Source organism: Saccostrea echinata, unplaced genomic scaffold (assembly GCF_033153115.1).
Source record: "Saccostrea echinata isolate AGI-Se365-2 ecotype Australia unplaced genomic scaffold, CSIRO_AGI_Sech_v1 ptg000043l, whole genome shotgun sequence".
Classification (NCBI taxonomy): Eukaryota; Metazoa; Mollusca; class Bivalvia; order Ostreida; family Ostreidae; genus Saccostrea; species Saccostrea echinata.
The window spans coordinates 2,288,560-2,313,813 of NW_026889792.1; the positions used below are offsets into that span (position 1 = coordinate 2,288,560).

Consider the following 25,254-nt stretch of genomic DNA (forward strand, 5'->3'; position numbering starts at 1 on the left):
TCTGAAATTCACTAACTGCTAAATAAGACATTATATGTATACAGATAAATTACACATTAATATTTGGCAAGTAACCTCGTAGAAAATATTCGCTTGTTTAAACAGTTTTAGACATAATCATGATAACGTAAGTTTTATCGATACCTGGAAGAATGGCAAATCTGAACTGGACAAATAAACGATTTTAATACGTCGTATATTGAATTTGTATGTATACATAACTTCATAGACATTTTTTAAAAAGAACGCGCATATTCTTTGAACACACAAGTAATAGCTTTTCAAAAAGCTTTTCAAAAAGCTTGCCTGACTATAAAGCAATCAATAACTATAGAATGTATAAGCATTATAAACGTTTCCGTCCATTTTTTTTAATTTCATTACCGTACAATTTGAAGGCATTGTACATGTTTGAGACATCATTTTTTTCTCATCAGAATAATGGAAAGGGAACAAAATTTATGTAAATATATTTATTGTTTGTAGCTCAAACAACAAATGTAAAGTACAGTCTTTACATGTACATGCATGTGGAAAACATTTTTGAAATAAGTGGTGGCATGCATTAGTTTCAACTACATAAAATATCAGAAATGCCGAAAGACAGCTAAAATTATAAGAAATTGTGAATTGTTATGATAGACATGCAGAATTCTTTTTTTTTTTCACATGCATCACTATTGCATGAATGTCGAGAGGCGCGGATCCGGAAATTTGTTTTCCGGGAGGTGGGAGTTTCACAACAACAGATGTCAGACTCAGAAATATTTTTAACCGAAAAAAAAAAAAACCAAAAAAAAAAAACCCATATCAACTTCCTCAACCCCTGAAGAACCTAAAATCTATTTCCTTTCGGGGTTGGGGGTTGGAGAAGGCACTTTCAGAATTATCATCAATATTGGGCCAGTTCTTCCTTTTAAGAAGTTTTTGTCTGTTTCATTTTATTAAAATTATTTTAAATCTTTATAAAGTACGTCTGATTGTACGTCGGCGTAGGACCGATGGACCGACGCTAATTTCGAACGAACACTGCACCTTATAAACACTATATTTTTAATTTAGGATCGAATTGCATGGGAACCGCTAATGTATTTGGAACTCATTGGCTTATTCTTAACTTGTAAAATGAGTACCCATGCTAACTTGCTAAAATAAAAGTTTTTTTGAAAAGCTGAACTTTTATGAAACAACATTTAATTTCACAAGTCATAGAAATACTTTGACAAACATCTTCAATTTTGAAATAATGCCATCATATATTTATAGCACTGCCGAATCGTTCCTTATTCGGAACAGGTCAAACGACTGTACTAGCTTCGATTTATATTAAAGCTGACATGAATATGCATAATTATGAGGTACAAGATTTCAAATTTTGTGCGATTTTAGTAACGTCTGAGATGACAATAAAAAGTTAATACATATCAAAATGTATCATGATACACATTTATGTTAAAATATTTACATTTCAAGTTGATCAGCTTTTTTTATGCATCTAAACTCATCCTTATTGGTCAATAATGAATATACACTCAAAGGTCAAAAGTATTTACTTTTAAATGTTTATTATAACCTCCACCTATCAAAAACATTTCTAAATAATATTTCTAATGCAGCTATCAATATGAAAAAAATCACAAATGTCTAGATATAAAGCTGATATGGGCTTTTTTTCTGGAAGTATAACAGTTTCTTTGAATTAAGATTTTAAATTACTAAGATAATCTTGATGAAAGGAGTCTGTTTGAGCTTCATCTTATATGAATTCCTATTAATTATGTAAGATCAAGACAAGTCAAGTAAATTTTATTTATAGTCGGCATGTATCCCACAATAACAGATTCCAATATAACAGATTAACATGGACTGGAATTTTTTACCAGCTTCTATTAAATGTACTAAAGGAAAGAGTACTTTTAAGAAACAAGTTAAGAGTTTTATCTTACAAAATGGCATTTTAGAACATGGAAGTGATATGTTTCAGCATTAACTTATAAAACATATTTTATTATTTTATTGATCCTATATGTTGTCATACTTAAATTAAATTTAACGTGTAAGCAGCGCAGTGCTAAAATAATAGTGCCAAAAATTGTTATATTGCTTTAATGATGAAACATTGTATTTATATCTTATTTAGGGTAGGACCCAATTGGAAATAAGCTCTCCAGCTTTAATGGGTTATCCTGGTATCAACTAGTCACTATCTAAAAATATGGTTTCCTGAATATTTATTTATAAATCTATTTAAAATTTATGGATTCCCAAATATTGTCTTTCCAATGATTATGTACATTTATGTGTATTTGTTTTATGTATGATGACATATGATACCAAATAAATGATGATGATGATGTGATAACTCTTTAACCGACAAAGCTTAAATACAGGTGATAACAAAAATAAGTTGCAACTAAAGACTTTGTCAAAATTTCAAATACAAGGCCTGTAAATGATTACATAATAAAAACTTTTAGTGTAGATATAGGCCTAGTTAAGGTTTGTGCCTTGAATTCCATTCCTAAATATGAATGAGGAAATTCGAAATGTGTATCATCATACATATGTTATATTTCACCTCATGTATCATGATACAAGTGTTCTGAAAGAATAAGGAGCTTAAATATGTAGTTCTACATTGAAAACAAAGCTTATTGATACATACCTCTATAAAATCCTGTCAAAAATGAATCGTTAATTGTCCACAATCACAAAATCATTTCCCCTCGTTTTATACTCTCGAAAAATGACGTCATGGGATGCAAATTTTTAACAGTTCTTATTTTTCTGAAATGAAGACTTCAGAAATACAAGAAGGGAATATATAATTTTTTTTCTAAAAAAAAAAATCATAAATTTTAGGTCACCAAAGGTGGTCCAGAGGGGTAAGCTAGGTACCCCCCTTCTTTTCTTCTTGCGAGGAAAAACACACAGTTATGAGCTCTAGATCTATAGATCAATAAAAAAAAGGTCGTAAAATATGACATTGAACACTCCCCTCCCCTTTAGTTAAGGAGAGTAATTTAAAGCAGCTCACCCCCACCCCCACCAAGATTTTTTTTTTCGATTTTAGAGAAGTTGTTTCGGTTTTAGTTTCTTGCTTAGGCCTATCCAAAAATTTCAGACTAGGATACTTTTTAAGTGGATGTGGAACCCCCCACCCCACCTCCACCCTTTTCCACCTTTTTGAAAAATTCCTGGATCCGCGTAAAGTAACAGGAAGTTCCTATATGATAATGCTGGGAGATAAATATCACTTAGTAACAGGATTTATCATCCTCTTGTGTTTCTCATAGATTATCATTATACATACAAAATCCTTTTTAAGCGCTAAGCGCAGCGCAAAGCGCTTTCTGTCATCTTAAATCTACTTCCGTTCGCGATCCAGCGCCACTAAGCAAGTTAGATAACTCCACTGGGTTTTCTAAAAATATGCAACTGGAAATCCCCGACGCTCTTTCGGCTATTTTAGTGTAATACTGCGTTACGTGCAGTTCTAATAATAGGAGTCAATTAGTAAGGTAAAGAGTATGCATGTACATTGTACGAAAATCCACTGTTAGTAGATAGGGGCGGTTCTTATCTCTATACATTGTAGTTCATTTAAAATCGTGTCGGCACATACCACTTGTGTACCAGGTAACTAACAATTGCTGCATCTATGGCGCAGATACCCTAAAAACGGTTAATTTTATGTCATGTACATATAATGTAGTGATTGAATAAGTACATATTTTTAAAACTCAGATGGGATTTTAATAAGTATTTAAAACTCAAACTGGAATTAAGTTATTTAGTAAAAAATTTCGCATAAAATTGATTAACAATGTACCTACATATGTACGCTCTATATAATTTATATCCATATTAACTAATTTTTCTTCTTCTAGACCCTTATTTCAGACAATGTAACTAAAAACAAGTCTTCCTATTATCACCCTTGCACCATGCAGAGAGCTATCAATGAAGTTGATTTTCGCATCTCAGTGTCAATTAGTAACAGACTGGAATGCATTCATGAACTGTCTTTACTTGTGTTGTACTCTATACTTGTAATATGGGTAAAAAAAATATGATGTTAATAATTCGCAAAGAAAGGCAGTTCGCGGCTGTACGTACACGTAGGGAACGTGGAGACTGTGTTTTCAACGAATTCATTTAGATAGGAAAACTGATTTCTCGGAAATATTGATGACAAATATTGTGCTTTAAAATTGTGTGTGCAGTGCGCAAGATCTGGCGGAAAATGCTAAAACCTTAATTAAACGTTATTAGAAATGGACAGGAATAGCGCTGATGAAATGTTAAGCATACTTGTGTTAGGAACTTAGGAAGAAATAGTTTATAGGTAAAGGTGTGCGTGTGTTGCTGATTTGTCTGCTAAGCGACTTAATTAGGACTAAGTAAAAACAGAATAAAACAATGTTGCATACCTTCATAAAGATTTATTCATACTTGAGATTAATATAATGTCTTTTCTTTCTTGGGCTGTTGAATTATTTATCATGGAATTAGCAGAAAAATTACGGGTCAATTATTTTCAGTACTAGTATTCCTTTTTAACACACCAGTGCTGTGGATATTTTTTCCCTCTCAACATGTTTTGCGTGGTAGTTAATTTCATACATAAACAAGTAAAGATTGGTGTAAAGTATTAAATTCCGTAAAAAAAAATACTGAAGCATTTTAAGTATTTCAACAAGAGTCCAAAAATTACTTTTGGGGTTTAAATGACATATTTTTATTCCGAAGAAGAAAAGTATAAAAAATTTATTTTAAAAAAGTAAAATTTACAAATCACATACATATATTGTAGATCAACAGAAAAGACTAATTTTTTTGATGCAAATACATTATAAATCATGTACATGTTTATGAAAATCAGATGTAAAGGATAGCTTTGAATGTGTTATCATCAGACGAAGAAGACAAATATAATATCCTTATAATCAAAATGTATATTTACCAATTATCTCTGACAAAATGACGTAAACTGTACGGGTGCTCATTTAATAGATTTTTTTTCACATGATGATGCCGATATGCTGCACAGCGCGATGAATGTGAAGTGTAAAAAATGTATAATGCACAGCTGTAGCATATTCAAAACAAAATGAAATATATAGTCTAAGTTTTATTTATCATTAATAAATACCGGACGCTCGTACCGACTGTGTAAATATCTTACACACTCCATTAATGTATTTTTTGTAAAATCCTTTCTATAGATTCGTAAATTTAAAAATCGCTCATGAATATGAAAAAAAAGAGATATACTAAAAAACAATTAAGTGAGAATACTAGTATTCGATAGTTTTTAGATCTTTAATTCATAACTTTAATAAAATATGTTATCAATAAGGAAATATTTTATCGACGCAATAAAAAATAACATTTTTATTTTTTTGGAGCACTTTCTAAATTTAATTCACAATCACAAACAGGCATCTTCAATTTGAAACACCCGTGAACACGGAATGAATTATTAAAGATTATCACCAGAACATTTTAGCTATCAGTGTTGCACATTAATGAGAGGAATATCAGCGACATTTTCAAGTGTTCAAAATTATTTAAAAATATACATTTTCCATCAAATGTATAGCTACATTCATAGTCTAAATTTGGTTGGAAAACTCGTCGACCCCCCCCCCCCCACCTCCAATGAATTGCGATTTATACGCAAACCTACCTCTTATAGACTACTATAAAGCGATGGAGAACGAAAATATTTTTACATGTTCTTTTTTTTCGTTTCTTTTTTTTTTTTTTTAGGTTTGAGAAATACATTACTGTTTGGACTAAATATCTGTTATTTAATATATATATATATATATATATATATATATATATATTAATATATATATATATATATATATATATATATATATATATATATATATATATATATATATATATATATATATATATATATATATATATATATTAAAGAAACGGAGAATCTCGAACCTTCAAATGTTTCCCCGTCTGGTTTGAAAAGGCGGATATAAGTTTTAATTTAAATTAAGTGAATATTTATCGAAGAACTGTGCTCGCCCCAGCGCGGTTGCACTGTCAACATAATACTTCTTCCAATACAACAGGCAATTTAAATTCAAAATAATTCTGATGAATTTCAAACATTGCTTAGCGCTTCCCAGTACTTTCAGTACTTTGATTCTAACAGTATTTTATCAATCCGTACGGAAGGAAGGAATTCCATGGCCTTCTGATAACAGACACAGTATGATGATAAATTTCTTTTATTAAAAGATGATAAGTGTAAGGATCGGGTGACTTACAAGTGTACCATGAATTTGCTATTTATACAACTGAGAATAGGGTTTTTCTTTATTTCTTGAGGAATAAGCATTGTTTATAAGAAAGTTGGGAGAACTTTATCTTGGAGTTAGTAACGATAAATTTGACTATCAACAAATACGTAATTAATCAAAAAAGAAGGATCTGTTTTACTTTCTGACAGCTAAATCGAAGGAAAGATGGCGATGGACTGCTGTGGACGATTTGGAAAAGCTCTCTTAATCGGCATCAACATTTTGTTCTTTGTAAGTACATCAATAATTTTCATCTTTCAATATTTACATTTGCAAATGTTTTCTTTTATATAACACTACTGAAAGCAATACGTATCTATATCCATATAAACACGAGTTCCTCTCGTCATAAATGTTCGACGTAATTTTTCAGTGACGTCATAAAGGGTCGACGCGCAATCAGAGGATCAAACACGTGCCGTTAGGTTTGAAAAATAAAACGTTTCACGCGCTAAAGATTATAATCAGGCAAATATAAAATATGAATAAGTGAAAAATGTAAATATAAGTAATAAGGTATCATTTTTAAACATCTATAGGGCTATAAATACGGGTTGGTACGAGATCAAAATTACCATAAAGCCCTTCGTGCTTTATGGAATTTGATCTCGTGACCAACCCGTATTTATAGCCCGATAGATGTTTAAAAATGATACCTTATTTCTTAATTAAATACATTTTTTTGTTGTGCATGTATTTGTAAATATTTTTTGAGAGGAAGAAGATAATGTGCATACGCCCCTAATGTAAAAACAAAGGTGTGTAGATATGCGCAGTATGTATGAATACATCCATCACTCACAGACACCGCACACAAATTACAAGCGTGTTTACTGCTACACAAATCCATTTTACAAGATGACTAACTATTAAGCAGCTCTAATATGGTAGAACTAATATAACTTTATTCTTCCTCTTGTACATCCAATATTAAGTCTCGAATTCGTAATAGTCTATTCCAACAACCAGCCCTCACGCGATTCGCTACAGATGGGTTTCAATTGAAAGATGATTTGTTAAACAAAGTACTAGTACTTAAAAAATGTCAAATCAGTCCCTGATGGTATGTTCTACACTTTTTTTTCTTAGCAGCATTTGATCGTTGTCCCCATTTAGAATGGGCTAAAGATTTGTGCAAATTAGAATAATTAAATCCTTCTCGCGGACACTTGTTTCATGAAAACTATACTGCATATTAATAGGCTCACATATGTATATGTGTTTATTAAAAAATGAAATGGTATTCGTGGGATTCGATATAAATCCGGAGTATCATATTGCTTTGAGACTAACACGCTTTTTTTTTTTAATCTTTTTGACTAACACGCTAATCACTACGCCACGCAGCTCCCGATGAACAGTGGCATTTAAATCATGTTTGTGATATGACCTTTGGCTTAATAGACTTCAAGTATTTCTCGAAAAGGTGCGAATACTTTGTCATAAAAGTGTACTTTTAAGGTTTAGTGGGTCTTGGCTCCATGTTTTTGTTAACCAAAAAAATATTTTTATGCAAACTTTTTAGGATTAACTTTCAAGAAAATGGATCCAAGACCCACTCATATCGAAAAATTTTTGTTAGAGTATGAGAAAATGGTCATTTTTGTCCTCTTTAGTGTGTGCATGCTATTTCATAGGCAAATAATTTCAGTCTTTGTGAGATTTTTGTAAATTGTAGAGATTTTACATAAAATATACTTTAATGTTAGATGAAATATCAAAGAAAATTTTGATAAAATTGAAAATTTATTTTTCACTTCATATTTGTCGAACTATAGGCACTTCGTCCGCCTTGTTCACCCATCTTCTGTGGCACACATATAGTCATACACATGTTCTATAAATAACATGTTATATAATGTTTTGTTCCGTGTTTGTGACATCACAATGTGAAAATGACGTCAATATGTAGGTGACTTGTGACCAAAAAAATGGTAGACTCAGTCGTACTCGAGCAACGGACGGCTGTAAAGTTTAACGTGTATCTTGGAAATTCCTTTGCAGCATAATATGATAATTTGTACAAGGTTTACGAAGACAAAAGACTTAACAAGAAGTTCAATTAATAATTGTATTGATTGTTTTAGTGAAGGCTGGGAGATGGTTAAAACGATGTTTGTTCTGTTGCCCGGCGAAAGCAAACCGGGGAAAAGATGTGTGCTTGGTTGAGCAAATTGTTATGAAAGATTGTCAAATTACAATTAGAAAAATTGTTGAAAATCTTAACAATAATATAATTATTAAATCCCTAAAATATCGTTTACTTAAGACTTTAAACATATGAGCTTTGATAAAAAAAAAATGCGTCCATGCTTTATCCACATTGGATAAACGACGCTCCCGAGACAGAGGACTCGGGTTGTGATGGTCACCATGCTAATTCTTGGAAGGGATATCCGCATCCACCCATCCTATTGCCGAGATTTGTCCATTTCTGATAGATGGACTGTTCTTGTTATAAAAAATAACTTGCATGGTAAGAAATATAAGACTCGGAAAAATCTTTTAGCTTCTGTGAACAGAACGCTACGGAGTATGTCACGTGACCGTCAGTGGCGTATATTCCATATAGGCAAAAAGGCTGTAGCCTACACATCATTTTCTTAGGGATAAAAAAATTGGTTGGAAAAAAGAGAAGAAAAGATGATAATTATTCTTATCTATTAGTTTTATTTTGTTGCAAATGCCAAAATAGCTTTCTTAGCAATCCGTACTTTTATACCTATCCAAAGTTGACAGTTTTACTATATATTTAATGACAAAACTTCCTATAGCTGGAATTTTTTAAATCCGAAACTCAAGTTTTTTTAATTAAATTAAGTCTGTATCAGACAATTTCAAAACCATCGACAGCAACAGGAGGTCATGATTAGTGCAGGAAATGAAATTAATATTACTGGTTTTTTTTTTTTGGGGGGGGGGGGTTATTAGGAAATTAAATGTATTGATCGTATTCAGATTATTCAGTAAGGAAGTTTCCATATTTTCTAAGTAGAGTAAAAATAAGTTAAAACTTCTCATTTTGTTGAGTAGTCTTCATATCATGATATAAACTGTAAAAATGTTTGCAATATTATTTTCACTTGTCAAATTGTAGATTACAATCGTAGATGTCTTCGCGAAAAGCTCCCACCGACCCCTCCCCCCTCCTCCAATCCCTATCGAGAGGGGTGTGGCAACCTTCTCCTTGCCTACCCATACTTTGCGCCTCAAAATATATCTGTGACTTCTCACCAGCTTACACATTAGCAGATAAGAATATACGCCACTGACCGCCTGGAGCACGTGATTCGCGCATGGTCAGAACAATGGCAGATGTGCATTAAAACCGGAGAGGACTACTTTAAAAAATAATGCACACTGAAACCTCATTTTATTTCTTTTAAGGAAGTAATTCAATTAGTTCGCGAACTTTTTGATCATCCTCCTAGAGTATAGAAAAAATATTTCCTTGATATTTATGTCCCTGAATATCGAAGATCAGAGGCATAATGTTTTGTCCTTCTGTTTGTCTGTTAAAACTTCAAACCTCCGGCTCGATAAAACAATGGCATGATAATATCTCCCTGACCATTGAAATCTCGTATTATCACATGAAGAGAGTATCAATAATCATGTTACTTAGATTATTGAAGATCGTTTCGTGGCTTTCAATAAATTTGTTTTAAGTGAGTACAACAAATGAATAAAATGGATAATACTGAGAAGCTTTGGCTTTGAACAGATTACTTGACTGAATGCATACAAGATCAAAATACAAAAAAGAAACTACATGTACTTAAGAATACAATACTCTAATAATTTAAAGAAATCAGTATGTTTATAAAGACTGAATTGTAGCGTATACTTTGTTAATTTAGCATCAATTGTTGAGGTATTAATCGAACTAGTCCTCATTTAGGGAAAAGGGAAAATAAAATAACTAGTTAAATAAATTTATTGCTATATAGTATTAGCTGCCGTGATTATTCTAAAGCTCCAGAATCAGGTTATAAAAAAAGGACGTCATTATTCCGGTGTATGAAAATAAAATGAAATAATTCCTTCTTTCATTATAATTTCATTATTGAATCGTTTCTTTCCATTGTAATTACATGTTTAAAGCAGCAACATGAGTCCAGCTACAAAGTATATAAATATAATCGCACAGAGTTGGAAAAACCGAGTATAAAGTTGGAAAAGCCAAAATTAGAGTTTGAAAAGCCAAAATTATATGTTTAAGCGTCATTTAGTTTGTAAGGTTTACAAAGGAATATACAGAAATAATCTCTAACAATCTTTCTTTAATAAATAGCCATTTTTAGTCTTACTGATAATCAAGCATCTTCAGCGTAGTTTAAATTCAAATTTGATTAGGAACATAGGAATAGGTTTAGGCTTCAATAAGGTATCAGAGTTTTACAAGGAAGTATGTAAAAAGAAACCTTTTCAATACATGTGCTCAGGAAAAAATCTTGTTGAAAACAGCAGAGCCATGTTAGTCATATTGATATTGGGCTAGGTTTTGGTCGACATTTTATGAAATTAAGGTCTGACGAAACGTTTCTCAAATACTTGTTTTTTGCATTCCTTTGTAAATTACTAAGACTAATATTTATCATTATCATTTGATTTCTAAACTATTTTTTTTCATTTCTGAAAAATATATAAACTAAAAATCGTGATATTAGCAGTTGAAGTGATTTCCAGTATAGGATTATATAGGAAATACCATCGTCCTGAATATTGCACAAATTCCAGGTAATTATGTTTCCTAATTTTTTGTGAGGAAACTGCTTAAAATATCAATATTTCAATCATAAATTCTTGGGAAAAGTTATATATTTTTGAGGAACGTGTCATCTGACCTTAAACGGGGGAATTAAAAAAAAAATCTGCTGATGACGAACAAACAGGGCCATAGTCACTCAGGTAATCTTTGTTGCCCATGGCCCCCCTATTCTTTGTATCTCGTCTATTAAATGTATTATTTTACCATGTGACCAATTAATTATGCAAATCCAATGCATGATTATTCTTGGGGTACAATTGTGAAGCTCAATTGCATTAATGCAACATTGTACAATTTTATATGGTCCCATAGCTTTTCATTTCATAATGAAATTAATTAACAAAAACATTGTATTCTCAACAATTTTAGTATCTACAACACAGTAAATTATATGTTTCACGCATAGGAATATACATCTTTTCCATTGCAGTTACTTGGTGCTGGTTTACTGGTAGCGGGGATAGTAGCGAATGTCAATGTCATAGCCGACGAGGTATTGCCCGCGCTAAACAAGGTGGAATTGGCAGGAAACGACCTGGGGAATTTTTTTCATTTAATACCGGTACTAATAACGGTATTTCTTAATCTTTGAAACATTTAATACATTCAAAATGATTTTAAAAAAATGATTTCAGACTCACTTAAATCGAATTTCCCGCGCATTGAAAGGATAGGCTAATTAACGAAATGGATGCTTAGTATTGCTACCGATATTCGAGGCAAATCAATACGTATATTTATAGAAAAAAAATAAAATACATGTACATTAATCGTGTTTTAATTTCATTAAAAAAAATGATAATAAATGTAAATTAAAAAGGCAAAATGATATTTCGTCGTTTAGTGCTACCAAAGAAAATGGGCCCAGGCAACCGGACGAAGCGATCAGCTGTCTGGTCCCATTATAGCAGAAAATCAGACGGCGGTGTTTGTAATCATTGTCAATTATTTTGCCAGGGGAAAGGGGGGATTACGAGCAACTTAATTAAACATCTACGAATCATACACAGAATAGATATTAACCCATGTACAATTTTTAACGTGAAGAAACAGAAAGTAGATCTACATGTAGAAAGCGAAGGTTCGACTTCCTCTAATGCTTCAGACAAAAAAGGTAGATATATTTTTTTAACCATTAGGTATATTAGAAGATGCACAGTGCACACTTAAATGCACTTAATAAATAAAAGTTTTTCTTGGAAATCTTGACAATGATTTTTTTCTCTCCATCTGTACATTCATAAAAGTGAAAATGAGTTTAAGAAAAAAAATTATTAGAATTAGTTTGATGATATTTAATTTATTTAATTGAATAATTGAATAAATCATTTTCTGAATAAATAAGCATTGAAAATGAAAACATAAATTATTTTGATAAAAGTTATAACATCAAACTGAAATTACTGAATTGTTTTGATGTTTAAAAAAAGTGGGGAAAACATTACATGTGCTGATAATCATTTTAATGGAGTATAAAATCAAATCATTTAGATGAATTTGTGCAATATTTCTGATTCAACAGCAGCTGTATCAGTTATAACACCACCACTTCCCAGCCTACAGAAGTCCACTTCCTCATGTCAAATGAATCCAGGTCCTCAAATTATCAAACAGCCTACGCCATTTAACCAACTTACCTTGTCTTCTAGTTTAAAAAAGAAAAAGATGTCGAAGGAGCAGCATGAAAGTATTAGTAGGGCAGTTACCAGATTTGTTGTAAAAGAAATGCAGCCTTTTAGTATAATAAGCAGTAATTCATTCAGAGAAGTTTTAAAGGAATTAAATCCAGAGTTCATTCCACCCAACAAGGAAACAATATCTTCTATTTATGTTCCAAACTGGTACAATGTGAAAATGCAAAAACTACAAATAGAGTTGGCTTCAGTAGAAGCTGTTGCAATTACAGCAGATCATTGGACAAGTTTGGGTGGGGACCACTATCTTACAGTAACAGCTCACTTCATTAAAGACTGGGCTCTAGAAACAAAGTTCTACAAACGAAAGCAGTGTATGAGTCCCAGACTGGAGAGGCAATATCATTGGAAATAAGAGAATGTCTAACCTCATTCGGTATCAAAGAAAAAGTAGTTGCCATTGCTGTGGACGATGCTGCTAACATGGCAGTAGGTGCAAATGTGTTGAATGTCTTACGGGTCCCTTGCTTTGCCCACAGCATGAATGTTTCTGCTGGAAAGTTATACAAAGAGACAGCATTTACTAAATGGCTTGCTCGCATAAGATCAGTAGTCCTTTGGTTTAAGCGTGTCCACATGGCTGGAGTTGTTTTGAAGGAAAAGTTAGCTTCCTTAGAACTTCCAAAACATGTCATTCTTGATGTTAAGACCAGATGGAACTCTATGTATCTGATGGTTGAAAGATTTGCTGAAATTTATCCTGGACTCAGTGCAGCAACCAGAGATCAGCGGTTGAAGAAGCGTGTTGACAAGGACAAAGTAACAGATGAAGATTTGAAGAAAAGTGAAGAATTTGTAGAATGTATGAAAATTCTTTACACAAGCACGTTAGCAGTATCCACTGACAAAATGCCCACTATTGGTCAGATACTTCCAACCTGGTTAAAACTGCAAAAATGTTTCACTGTTCAACGCGATGATAGCCCATTCATTAAAATGGTAAAGACAGCAATATGGAACGACATGAAGAATAGGTATCAAGATGAAGAAGTGCGCCATTTCTTGGAAGAGGCGGCTGCCTTAGATCCTAGATTCAAATCAAAAATGACCAAAGAAGAGGAAGTTTGGGACAAAATACAAGAAAAATTACTGATATGATCAGAGCAAAGAGAGCCAGCCTCACAGTTATTAAACATGATCCAGATGAGCCCATGTCCTTAAACAACAATGACACAGAATCCACCAGTGAAACAGAAATAGTGACAGATGTCACAGAAGAAAGCACTGTAAGCATACCCTCTTTAAAACACCCAAGATCTGCAATTGAGGAATTATTCAGTGAGGATGAAGATTCTGTTATAATTACAAGACATGTAGCTCCACCAACTCCTGAAATGGAAGCCCAAAAGGAGATTGAAATGTTCAAGAAGTTTCAAGGAATTAAATTCAGTGCTAATCCTCTTTCATTCTATGATGAGCACAAGTCTAAATTTCCGTGGATTTCGGCATTGTCCGTCATGTGTTCCTGCCAGCAGTGTTCCCTCTGAGAGAATTCTTTCCTTAGCTGGAAATATTATCAGCCAAGAGCGTGTGCGCCTCGACCCGGAGAAGGCCGATATATTTATTTTTCTGCATAAGAATGCAGAGTGATTGACTGAATTCTTGAAATGTCACTACTTCATTTACATGACAGAGTTATTTCTACATGTGAGAGATGTTGAACAGTTTAAGGTGTCTGTTATCATAAAAGTACTCAATTTTACTCAAATAATCAGTCAATTAAATATCTTTAAATATTTTGTTTCACATTTTATCTTTAATTAACCCGGGAGGTTGTGTATACTGTGAGTTGTGATTATGTTATTTATATATGTAGTGAAATTAATTTGAGATTCAGTTTATTTGTTTTGTTTTTCATTTATTAAAAGTTTGAAGAATAAACATAGTTTATAAGCTCATTTTAGTGTATAGTATTGAAAGGTTGGTGATTGGTGAAAGCGCATTTGTTTTAAAATGAACCTTCAAGGTATAGTACCGTATCGTTAAAAATACCGTATCGTTTCAAAAATACCGGTATGGTATCGTACCGTTTCATCCTTAACAGTATCCATCCCTAAATGGGTGAAGAAATTATGACTTCCAATATAAACATGAGTTCCTTTTTAGCTCACATGAGCTGAAGGCTCAAGTGAGCTTTTCTGGTCCATATTTGTCCGTTGTCTGTCGTTGCCGTTGTCGTTGTAAACTTTTCACATTTTCATCTTCTTCTCCAGAACTATTGGGCCAATTTCAACCAAACTTGGCACAGAGTATCATTAGGAGAAGGGGATTCAAGCTTGTACAAATGAAGGGCCATGTCCTCCTTCAAGGGGAGATAATTATGAAATAGCGAAAAATTAATGGCATCATTGAAAAATCTTCTTCTCAAGAACCAATGGGCCAAGAAAGATGAAACTCATGTGGAATCATTGTCAGGTGGTGTAGAATTAAATTTGTTCAAATCATGACCCCCGGGGGTAGGGTGGGGCCGCAATTGACGACCGAAATTTTAGATAGGAATACACAGGAAAAAGCTTTTCAATACTAAACTGATTTTGGCTTTCTTCCTAGCCACAGTGTTCAGGTGAGCGAAGTGGCTCCTGGGCCTCTTGTTATTAAATGGCTTTTTTTCAAATACAATGTAATAAAATAATAAATATGCAAAAAAAATTACTATTTACAATAATGTCAATTTGCATTATAAAAGACTGAATATTTTGCAAATCATAAAAAAGTGGCGAACATTCTATCTACAAATACATATTATATGCTCATTATTTTTACAAAGAAATTTATTAAAGGGATTGTTACTTAATGTCTGCATGTTGCTCTCCTATTGAGTATACGTATTGCTTATTTAGCTATATATATATATTACATATATACTGTTCTTCTAGTTTAATAATGAAACTAAGGAGGTCTTGCTCAAGTCCCTGCAGGAAAACTATATCGACGAATCTTTGAGTTCTACCAACGATATTTCTAATGCATGGAACTATGCATTTTTAAAGGTACGTAATAACATCATACGTAATTCTTGATATTACGTGTTAAACAGTAAGACATTACTGTAATCAGTGGTAATGTAGTACTGTTATTCTTAGACTACGTCAAAATTGCTGACTTGCTCTCCGACAAATCAACAGCTAAGCTTGAAATCCAGCCATCGTACATTGTAACACATCTTTATTTATTTTTAAGACTTCAGGATGCAGTTCATGTAAAAAAAAAACAACCAAGTATATATTTTGATAATGTATATATTACTTTAGTTTAATTGCTGCGGCGTTAATAGAGTACAAGGGACTACAAACGATTTTGACCTCACCCCTTGGTGTACAACTTCCGGTGAATGCCAACAAACAAATGCGCAGATTCCTAGAACCTGCTGTGTGGGAGTTACTGAATCAAACTACAAATCCCAGGCCCCGGCTGACTGTTACGCCAGCGTTTCCAAAGACTACAATACTCAGGTGAGTGTTATTATTTCAGCAAGAAATTTGAAGGAAATCATTAAAAAGAATCTATCAAATTTGTCAGAAAAATATTGAGGGTGTAGGAAGGACAATTTATTAAGATTCAACAAATTTATCAAAAAATTAGGAAAAGTATAGAAATTCTTGAGCGTAACATCGGGGCCGGGGTCCATGAATGTTTTTCAAGGGGGATCCTTACCGACTTCAAAAACATCTGACTCGGAAATTTTTTTAACAAGCTCCCCCCTCCCCCGCCAAAAAAAAGTGGGAAAAAAGTCTTAACAAGAATAACCTACTACATGGAAGTTGGACATTTTTCAGGACTTCTTCCGGGTTCGTGTTCATAAAGGAGGCGGGTAACTAAGTTCACTTTTTTTTTGAAGGGTTACTTAATTTTATAAATTTAACTTTAAAAAAAAACAACCTCCCGACTCTGCTTTTCTAGATTTGCACATGGCTTAGGATTTGATAAGATTTGTGTATGTAAGCGTTCAAAAATCGGCATTGGTTTTAACTAAAACTAAACTAACCAATGCCGATTTTTGAACGCTTACATATTAGAAACTAATTTAGTTTCTATATCATGATTACGGATATAATTGTACTTTGTAATATAATGTTTCCTTCGGAAATATTCTCCAATTCCACTTGATTTTGAGCATTTTGTTGATTTTAAAGGGCTGCTATGATCGGTTTCAACAGTTAGTTCAAACTTCATCAGCACCGGTCATTGGAGTCGCAATTACCGTTATGGTAATCGAGGTAAGAAACTGGGTTGTTTTTTTACCACTACAGTAACTATTAAACAAAATATTACATTTGTTCTTGACACTTTATGTTTGAATGTTGCCATTCTCCACAAGACTAATACCTGAAACTATCCCCTATATATATAAACATATATTTTCAAATGGTTAACATAAATTTTTTTTATAAAGATATGCTTTTTTTTTTCAAAATCACGACTGAATTTTAAAAAGAGTGTTACTCGTTTATTCATCTTAAATTGATTATTATCGGAAAAAAATGTTTGTACAATTTTACTGCAATGAAGAAACCCAGAGTCGTTTTGTACTTTATCACATAAGGAGAAGCCCTCCTCCTGGCACAAAAAGAGACAGTTCACATAATTGAAAATTCGTCCCCCTTTTTAAAATATGAACATGGATGTATAAATATTAAACAAACCTTCATAGTTTTATTCTGTCATGAAATCTTGTTTCCTCTTTCTTGATAACTTACATGTGTACATTGTCTTTCCTAGCTTTTGGGCTTTGTTTTTTGCCATTGTCCTATGTAAGCAGACGGGATCCGAGTCTATGGAGGTGTAATGTAACAGCCAAGATACTACACTGACGACAGTAGTGTCAAAAAGAACTCCAGCTCAACATTACTGTCAAGCCATTCAGCCACTATATTCCTATACAACACTCCTGTACTAAGCTTCTATATATCCTTGTTAAAGCATAAATAGTAATTTAGACAATGTAAATTCTATAATCTTATTATTTTCATGAATATAAATTATGTTTTCTGGTTTAAGTATATAATTCCTATTGAAACAGTTTTAAATCAAATTATAATGTGTAAAGGTTTCGTGTTACAATTAGTCTAGCTTTTAAAAAGACCTGTGTTTTAAAATTTAGCTTAATGCACAGATGAGGCCTAAAAAAATGTGTGTTTCGGGTAACACTGATGAAAAAATTAGGATAGGTAGGTAGGAAATTTTTTTTTTGGATTTTTTTTTAATGAAATGACCACTGCAACAGAGATAGAAAATCATGAGAATATTATTCTGTATTTTATTTCACTCCGACATGTTTGAAAAACATCAGACAACAAAATTTTATAGTTTCATATCATTTTAATTTTTCATTTTCTCTTCATTTCAGCAAATATGAGTGGTTAAGTTTCAAATATGTGTTCGACCCTTGTGTTTACGACCAGAGTGGTTTCGTTCTGAATCCAAAAGATAACAGTTAATGGATAATTTAAAATTCTGTTATTAAATTTTTCTTCTGCAAGGGAAATCTTTCATTTTAACACAAATCACATATTCTTAAATCAGTGTTTGAAATAACCGTGCGCCCGACTGAGACGCACAAATTTTGCAGCAGGCAAACCAATTTGCATGTATTGACGCCCGGCTGGACGTGTTAAATTAAAATTTCGATAATTAAAATTCATATATATTTGATAAATCTCTTTCATATCAACTAATAATTTCAGCAGCAAAGTGTAACAAACCCAGAGGAAGAATTTGTCAGTCTGTAGATTCTGGTTTGAAGTTGTGGTAATCAGTTGTTCGAGTCGCATAATCGTTAATTAAAGAACAAATTTATAAAAGACAATTATTTTCTTGGGATACTCGTACTAAGTAGATCTTTGGCAGATATGCATTTGAATTCAGAACAATATCATCTTTATTTATACCATTCATTATTGTAATTTTGAAGCAATTATATTTTTACCAGTTAAGGTTTTCGATCTTCAAAGAAGGCTGTAATTGTGTGAATGTTAGTTATCTAGTTATTGTTTACACTACAGCTTGTCCCTGCGTTTGCGGGTTCTTTCCAAAACATTTAAACAGGCTTTCTTCTATGAAAAAAGTGATCTAAAATATTCTAATACACATATATCAAAATCTATGATTTTAAGAAAAATCTTTTAGAAAGATAGAAATTTTTTTTAATATATGTACTTATTCATTATTCGTGCTATTTGTATGACAGAAACAATCTAATTGACACAAATAACTATTAAGCCTTTTGCTCTCTATTGACAGCTCCGTACACCAGTGTGTTTGCCACACATCTGTGTGTTTGTAAACACGTTAGTTCATATTAACCTGTCTGCTTGTATACACATGTTGGTTTATACATACGCAGTACGAAACTACGCGGGTCGAACACGTAATCGGTACGTAACCCACCAATACCATTTCAACTATATCACTAAAATTTTAAATTACAGAAAATTATATTATTCAAAAGATTTCCCATTCCATGCTGTCGGACTCGTCATAAAAACGCTTGCTTGTTGATTTAAATTTCGTTAATGTTCACTGTAAGCCAAAGCGTTTTAAAGACGTTCCTTAGGAATGAGAAAAAAATATCCTGATAAAAACGGATTTTACATATAAATAATACGGACATGGAAAAAAAACGTTAGGATCGGCGCATTTTTATAGGTTAGGTCGGGTAACCTGAAACACACAATTTTTTTTAGGCCTGATAATAATAAGCAACTTAATAAATAAGTCATCTCTCAATATATGTTGTGCTTTTTGTAATGTTACTTTTAAAGAATGCAATCTTATTTTAGAAGACCTCAGCCCCATGCGGGATATTTGTCCAGTTTTTGGTGCTTTGTTTCCTTTGATATTATTTTTGTTCTTGTCCTAGTCATTCTTTGTTTGTTTGTTTTTGTTTCTTGTTTTACATTATCACACAATTTAAAGTAACTGTATGAATTACAAACTCTATCACGAAATATTTGTTAATCTCGAGACATGCATGTATTTGTCAGACTACAGAGTTTCTTAAATAAGAATCACGTACCATATTTGTTATTAGGAGAATTTTTATTCTTTATGCTTGATCAGAACATCAGTTCTTATGTACATGTATATAGGTTTTTATTTTTGTTTGTTCGGAGTTTTAGTCAGGAAGAGGTCAAATATTCTTGCTTGTACTTTTTTACATTAAATTTTTTTTTTAAAAAAAAATTTGCGATTTTTCATGTGATTATATATATATATATATATATATATATATATATATATATATATATATATATATATATATATATATATATATATATATATAAAGGAAAAAAAAAACTGTATTTGTACCTGACACAAATGAAATATGTATTACAATGATGTCTACCAACACTGATGCGAGAGATCTTTGTAGCCAATAAGAGAAGAGGCCACTGTTACAATTAGACCAATAAAGAATGCGTCTGTGACTGTTAGTAAGGGACCATTTCTGTGACAATAATCAACATAAGAATTTTTTTAGTAACTAGGATTAAGAAAAAAAAATGTATTGTTCAAGAAACCTTCAACAGTGCATGCTGAAATACTACACTTAGTTCCAAAAGGAATTTCTAGTTTTAAGGTATATTAGTAAGAAATCGATTTCCGATTTAACCCGTCAGTTCCTTAAATATGCTAACAAAGGAATAGATGCTGTGGACATTATTAACATTCTTAATCATAAAAAAAGTTCAGTCTTGCATTCCAAAATATTTCAATCTGTTGCTTCCAATTTTTATGCCCCCGTATCGAAGATTCAGGGGTATATAGTTTTTGCCCTATCCGTCTGTCCAATTGTCTGTCTGTCTATCTGTTTGTCTGCAAAAAGTTCAACATTGACCATAACTTTTGATTGGTTGGAGCTATGGCTTTCGTACTTCACATGTGTATTCCTTGTGACAAGACCTTTCTTTGGGTACCATCATGTCTGACCTTTGTGTTTGACCCAGTTTTACAAAATTTTACCCAACATTAACCTTGGCCATAACTTTTGAACGGTTGGCGATAGGGCTTTCATATTTCACATATGTAATCCTTGTGACAAGACCTTCCTTTGGATACCAACAACTTTGACCTTTTGACCTTGACCTTGGAGTTTGACCTACTTTTGATAAACTTAAAACTTGCCCATATCTTTTGAACGGTTGGGGTTTCATATTTCACATATATATTTCTTGTGAGAAGGCCTTTTCTTGGGCACCATGAATTTTGACCTTGAGGTTTTATTTACGTTTGAAAATTTTTAACCTTTTCCATATCTTTTAATGGTTGCTGCTAGGGCTTTCATATTTCACAGGTATATTCCTCGGGACAAGAATTTACTTTTGTACTAACATATTTGATTTGCATTTGAGAAAGTTTAAACTTTGCTATAAGTTGCCATACGGGGGCATCAGTGTTTCACAAATTTTGTTTTCAATTAAACACAAAAATTACAGTGCCTAGATAGTGAACATCTAAATCAAATTCCTCTTAAGCGTTCCGTTTTTCAACTATAGTCCCGCTGGACACGTCATTACTGACGATGTTAATATGACAACCTAAAACCTATCATTTTAAAAGATCCTAAATACGGGGAGTCCAGATCTTTCAATTGGCGACAGAACATCATTTCTATTATGAATTCTGTCCAAGATTATGCGAAGTTGGGCGAAATGTGAAGGGGAAGACCTGAACGCTTTTTAAATTTGTCAGAATGGATGAATCGTGTTAGAAAGTGAAAAGTCAATATGGTAACCATCTATCATTTTTCACCAAATCAGAGGTAATAAAAGAATTAGAAAGACTACATAAACAATATGTTATGGTTCCAGCAGACAGGGCTTGAAACAATATCGTCTTTGTTTGAAAGGCTCATTATAACTGTATTTTAGAAAAACTTGATTTTAATTCTACATTTGAAAATATTACTTGCTCACTGTTCACTCTCGAAGGGTGAAATTCTTCAAAATTATATTTAAGTCTTTAATACTTTTAACATGCCAGTCAATAAAGGTGAGAATGATTTATCCTACCTATACTTAGATTCATAAACTTCATAAAAATCCTTAAAATATATATATTGCCGGGTCCAGCAAGTGCCCTACTATATACCGATCATTTCTCCTCATAAAAAATATTAACTACTGTGCTACAGCATGTTCTAGAAATGGTGAAATTCAAATGTGAATTCTCAAAAAACCCAAAGAACTTGGAAAATTTAAAATCACAATATTTTTCAAAATTAAAATGTATGACCTTTTCTACAGTTTATAAAACCATTCCTCGCGATAAATTAAAAAACAGGCTTTTCAATATAATAGACAACTGCTTCTTCAATCAAAAAGAACTCGAAAATTTTTATATCTTGACTGGTCATCAACGAAATTACTTTGTTGTAAATGAAATATATGGAGATAACGAACATTATTCAAGCTCAAAAGTCCATTAAACAATACAAATTTTGGAGCAGAGCAAACACGGACCTCCAAAACATCAGAGGTGGGATCAGGTGCCATGGAGGAGTGAGCATCCCCTGCCGACCGGTCACACCCGCCGTGTGCTCCTTGTTATGAACGGGTAAAAACGGAAAAATCCGTCGAGAACTCAGTGTGTAAATAAAAGCCTAACAATTAGTATGAAAAACGTCAGTCAGCATTTGACTTGATGATAAATTGTATTTGCTGACAAGGTCATTCTATCGACCATAGAACTTACTGACTTTAAACGAGACTGCTGATATTCTTGTTTCATCAACTTGTTTGTCAATAACTTACCTCGTTTTAGAAATTGTTAATACGTAAAGTATGCTCTTGCGTATCGAATCAACTGAGAGATATAAACCCCGTACGCAGATGATGAAGGTTAATTGCTGCATAAGTAAGGGAAGTTAACGATTGAAAAGTTAATGTCATCACGTTTATCATAAAGCTTGGTTGTTAGATAATCATTAACGTCTTTTCTAGTAAAATATCCAAATATGAAACAGATGTGACAGACTCTGTGGTATCTTTAATTTCAAGCTAACTGGGATATATCGTATCGACATACGAATGGAAATAACCATTGTTAATTGACAATACGTCGTCGATATATCTAAATTTCGAGTTAAAGGCCACGGCAAGTGTTTTCTTCTTTTCAGGTACAAGATTTTTAACAAATTCTGCTTCATGTGAATACAAAAATAGATCTGCTAATTATAACCGGACACAAATGGTACCCAAGGGAATTCCAATAGATTGTTGGAAGACCTTGTCTCCAAAAACCACATAGATATTGTCAATCAGAAATTCAAGCATCTTTTTAATATCAACTTCAGAGTACTTGTGTGTACAACCAGAATGTTTTTAACAAAATAATTTTGCAAATGACCAATGACAAGGTAAGTAAATTTACGAGTTCCATTTTTATTGAAAAAGCAGCTGTCAATGATATCAAAAAGCCTGGACTTTAATTTATCTTGGGGACTGGTTTTATATAAAGTTGAAGTCATAAAATTTTATGTTGTTGATTTTGGTAAAATTTTGTGACTTCACATTTTCCAAAAAAAAAAAAAAAAACCTTGGAATTTTTTAATATTCACATCTGACTTACACCTCTTCTCGAATATATTGTTTCACTGTACTCCTGAAGTTTCTTCTTCACTGCTGTTAATATTTTAGTTAGGTGTAAAGAAAGAGGCTTGGTAGAACATTTACTGGAACCCGCTATGTATCTTTGTTTGTAAGGAATTTTATGAAGTTTCGGAATCCAATATAGATATGGTAATTCAAATTCATGTTGGTTGTTGGGAATATTAAAAATATTCAAATCAGTCTGATTCTCCACACAAGTACTCTGAAATTGATATTAAAAGGATGCTGGATTTCATCATGGACAATATCAATGTAGTATTGGACTTTTGCGAGAAGCACTGACTTTTACACTCGACGGCTTACTTTGACATTTAAACATGTGTCCTGTACGGAGGTACGGAATTGATATTATATTAGAAAACCTTACTAGTGGTCATAGGTATGATGTTAGGGGCACTTACATGATTTACTTGTGTGCAATCAACACAAGAGATAATGGGAGGTAGAATAAATTAACTTAAAATTCCCTATTATGAGGGATAGAATTTCCTTTCAATCTCATTTTAAGAAGGAATCAAATAAGGAAGGAAAAAACATTCCAGAATGAAAACCTGGCAGTAGTTGGTCAAATGGGAAAGGGGGAGTTTAGTACAGGGTGTTTATCCTTCCCCTCCCCAGAAAACGTAATATGTGCTTTGAAATGCCCAATTAATATCGTTTAATTAACTGTTAAGCTAATACTTATATATCGCAAAAAAGCTGCCGTATATTGTCCCAGTGTAAAAGTAAGTCCTCGATTGTAAAAGTCAGCGCTTCTCGCAAAAGTCCATTTGGAGACCAGGTCTTTTAACAAACTGTTGGAATACAAAAGGGTTCTTATTGTGGTCCTTTACTAGACGACCTGTTTTTATATTATGAAGCAGAATTTATCAAAAAATTTCTACATGACTTGTCGTTGCCTTCAACCCGACATTCAAATCTATTGACGACGTTTTATCAATGAACAATAGTTACTTCAATTTATATATGTCGACTCGTTATATCCCAGTGAACTTGAAAGAAAAGACACAATAGAGTCTGCCACATCTGTTTTGTGATTGGATGTTTTACTGTCTATAGACGATAAGGACCAACTAACAACTGAACTGTATAACAAGATAACTTCAGCTTTTCAATCGTCAACTTTCCCCTTTTGATGTAGTAATATTCCACTAATACCTACATATGGTGTTAATGTCTCCTAAATTATTCGATACTCAAGATGATGCTCTGAGTACGATCCGGCAGGATATTGACAGATAACTTGATATTACAGAGATTTCAACAACATCGCTTAAAGTCAGCATTTCGCAAATTCTATGGTCGTTATAATGACCTTGTTAGTAAATATAACTTATCATTGGGTCGTATTTTGACTGACATATTTCATACCAATTGTTAGGTCTTTAGGCCTTAGTTTTTAGCTCTACTGGTCAGAGACCAGAAGAGCTTATGCGATAGTAAGGTGTCCGTCGTCCGTCCGTCTAGATGTCTGTCTGTCTGTCCGTTCGTCTGTAAACAATTTTTCAAAACGCTACTCCTCCTACAGTTTTGGTCTGATTTCAATATAACTTGGCACACAAGTAGACTACACTAAGATACATAATTCTGTGTATCGGGTTTTGATTTCAATGAACGGTGTTGCCATGGTTACTAAAAATAGTAATTTCTGTGAAATACTTTCAAAATGCTACTCCTCCTACAGTTTTGGTCTGATATCAGTATAACTTGGCACACAAGTAGACTATACAAAGATACATAATTCTTTTTATCTGTTTTTGATTTCAATGAACAGTGTTGCCATGGTTACTAAAAATAGAAATTTCCATGAAACACTTTCAAAATGCCACTCCTCCTACAGTTTT

The 25,254-nt window shown here is 32.6% G+C and overlaps 1 protein-coding gene across 1 annotated transcript; it reads left to right on the forward strand.

Annotated features, from left to right (window-relative positions):
* The first annotated feature begins 6,383 nt into the window (after window positions 1-6,383).
* LOC133201278 (tetraspanin-9-like) lies at window positions 6,384-17,852 on the forward strand. Its single transcript, XM_061337077.1, has 6 exons — window positions 6,384-6,566; window positions 11,537-11,668; window positions 15,677-15,790; window positions 16,052-16,252; window positions 16,934-17,017; window positions 17,520-17,852. The coding sequence occupies exons 1-6, from the start codon at window positions 6,501-6,503 to the stop codon at window positions 17,553-17,555; spliced, it is 633 nt and encodes a 210-aa protein (XP_061193061.1). The 5' UTR covers window positions 6,384-6,500; the 3' UTR covers window positions 17,556-17,852.
* Window positions 17,853-25,254: the final 7,402 nt, after the last annotated feature.

Excerpts from the sequence above, each read along its gene's own strand:
- LOC133201278 (XM_061337077.1), top strand. The coding sequence starts at position 6,501 with ATGGCGATGGACTGCTGTGGACGATTTGGAAAAGCTCTCTTAATCGGC. Across the intron at positions 6,567-11,536 it reads GCATCAACATTTTGTTCTTT|TTACTTGGTGCTGGTTTACT; the intron begins GTAAGTACATCA and ends TTTCCATTGCAG. Across the intron at positions 15,791-16,051 it reads GGAACTATGCATTTTTAAAG|TTTAATTGCTGCGGCGTTAA; the intron begins GTACGTAATAAC and ends ATATTACTTTAG.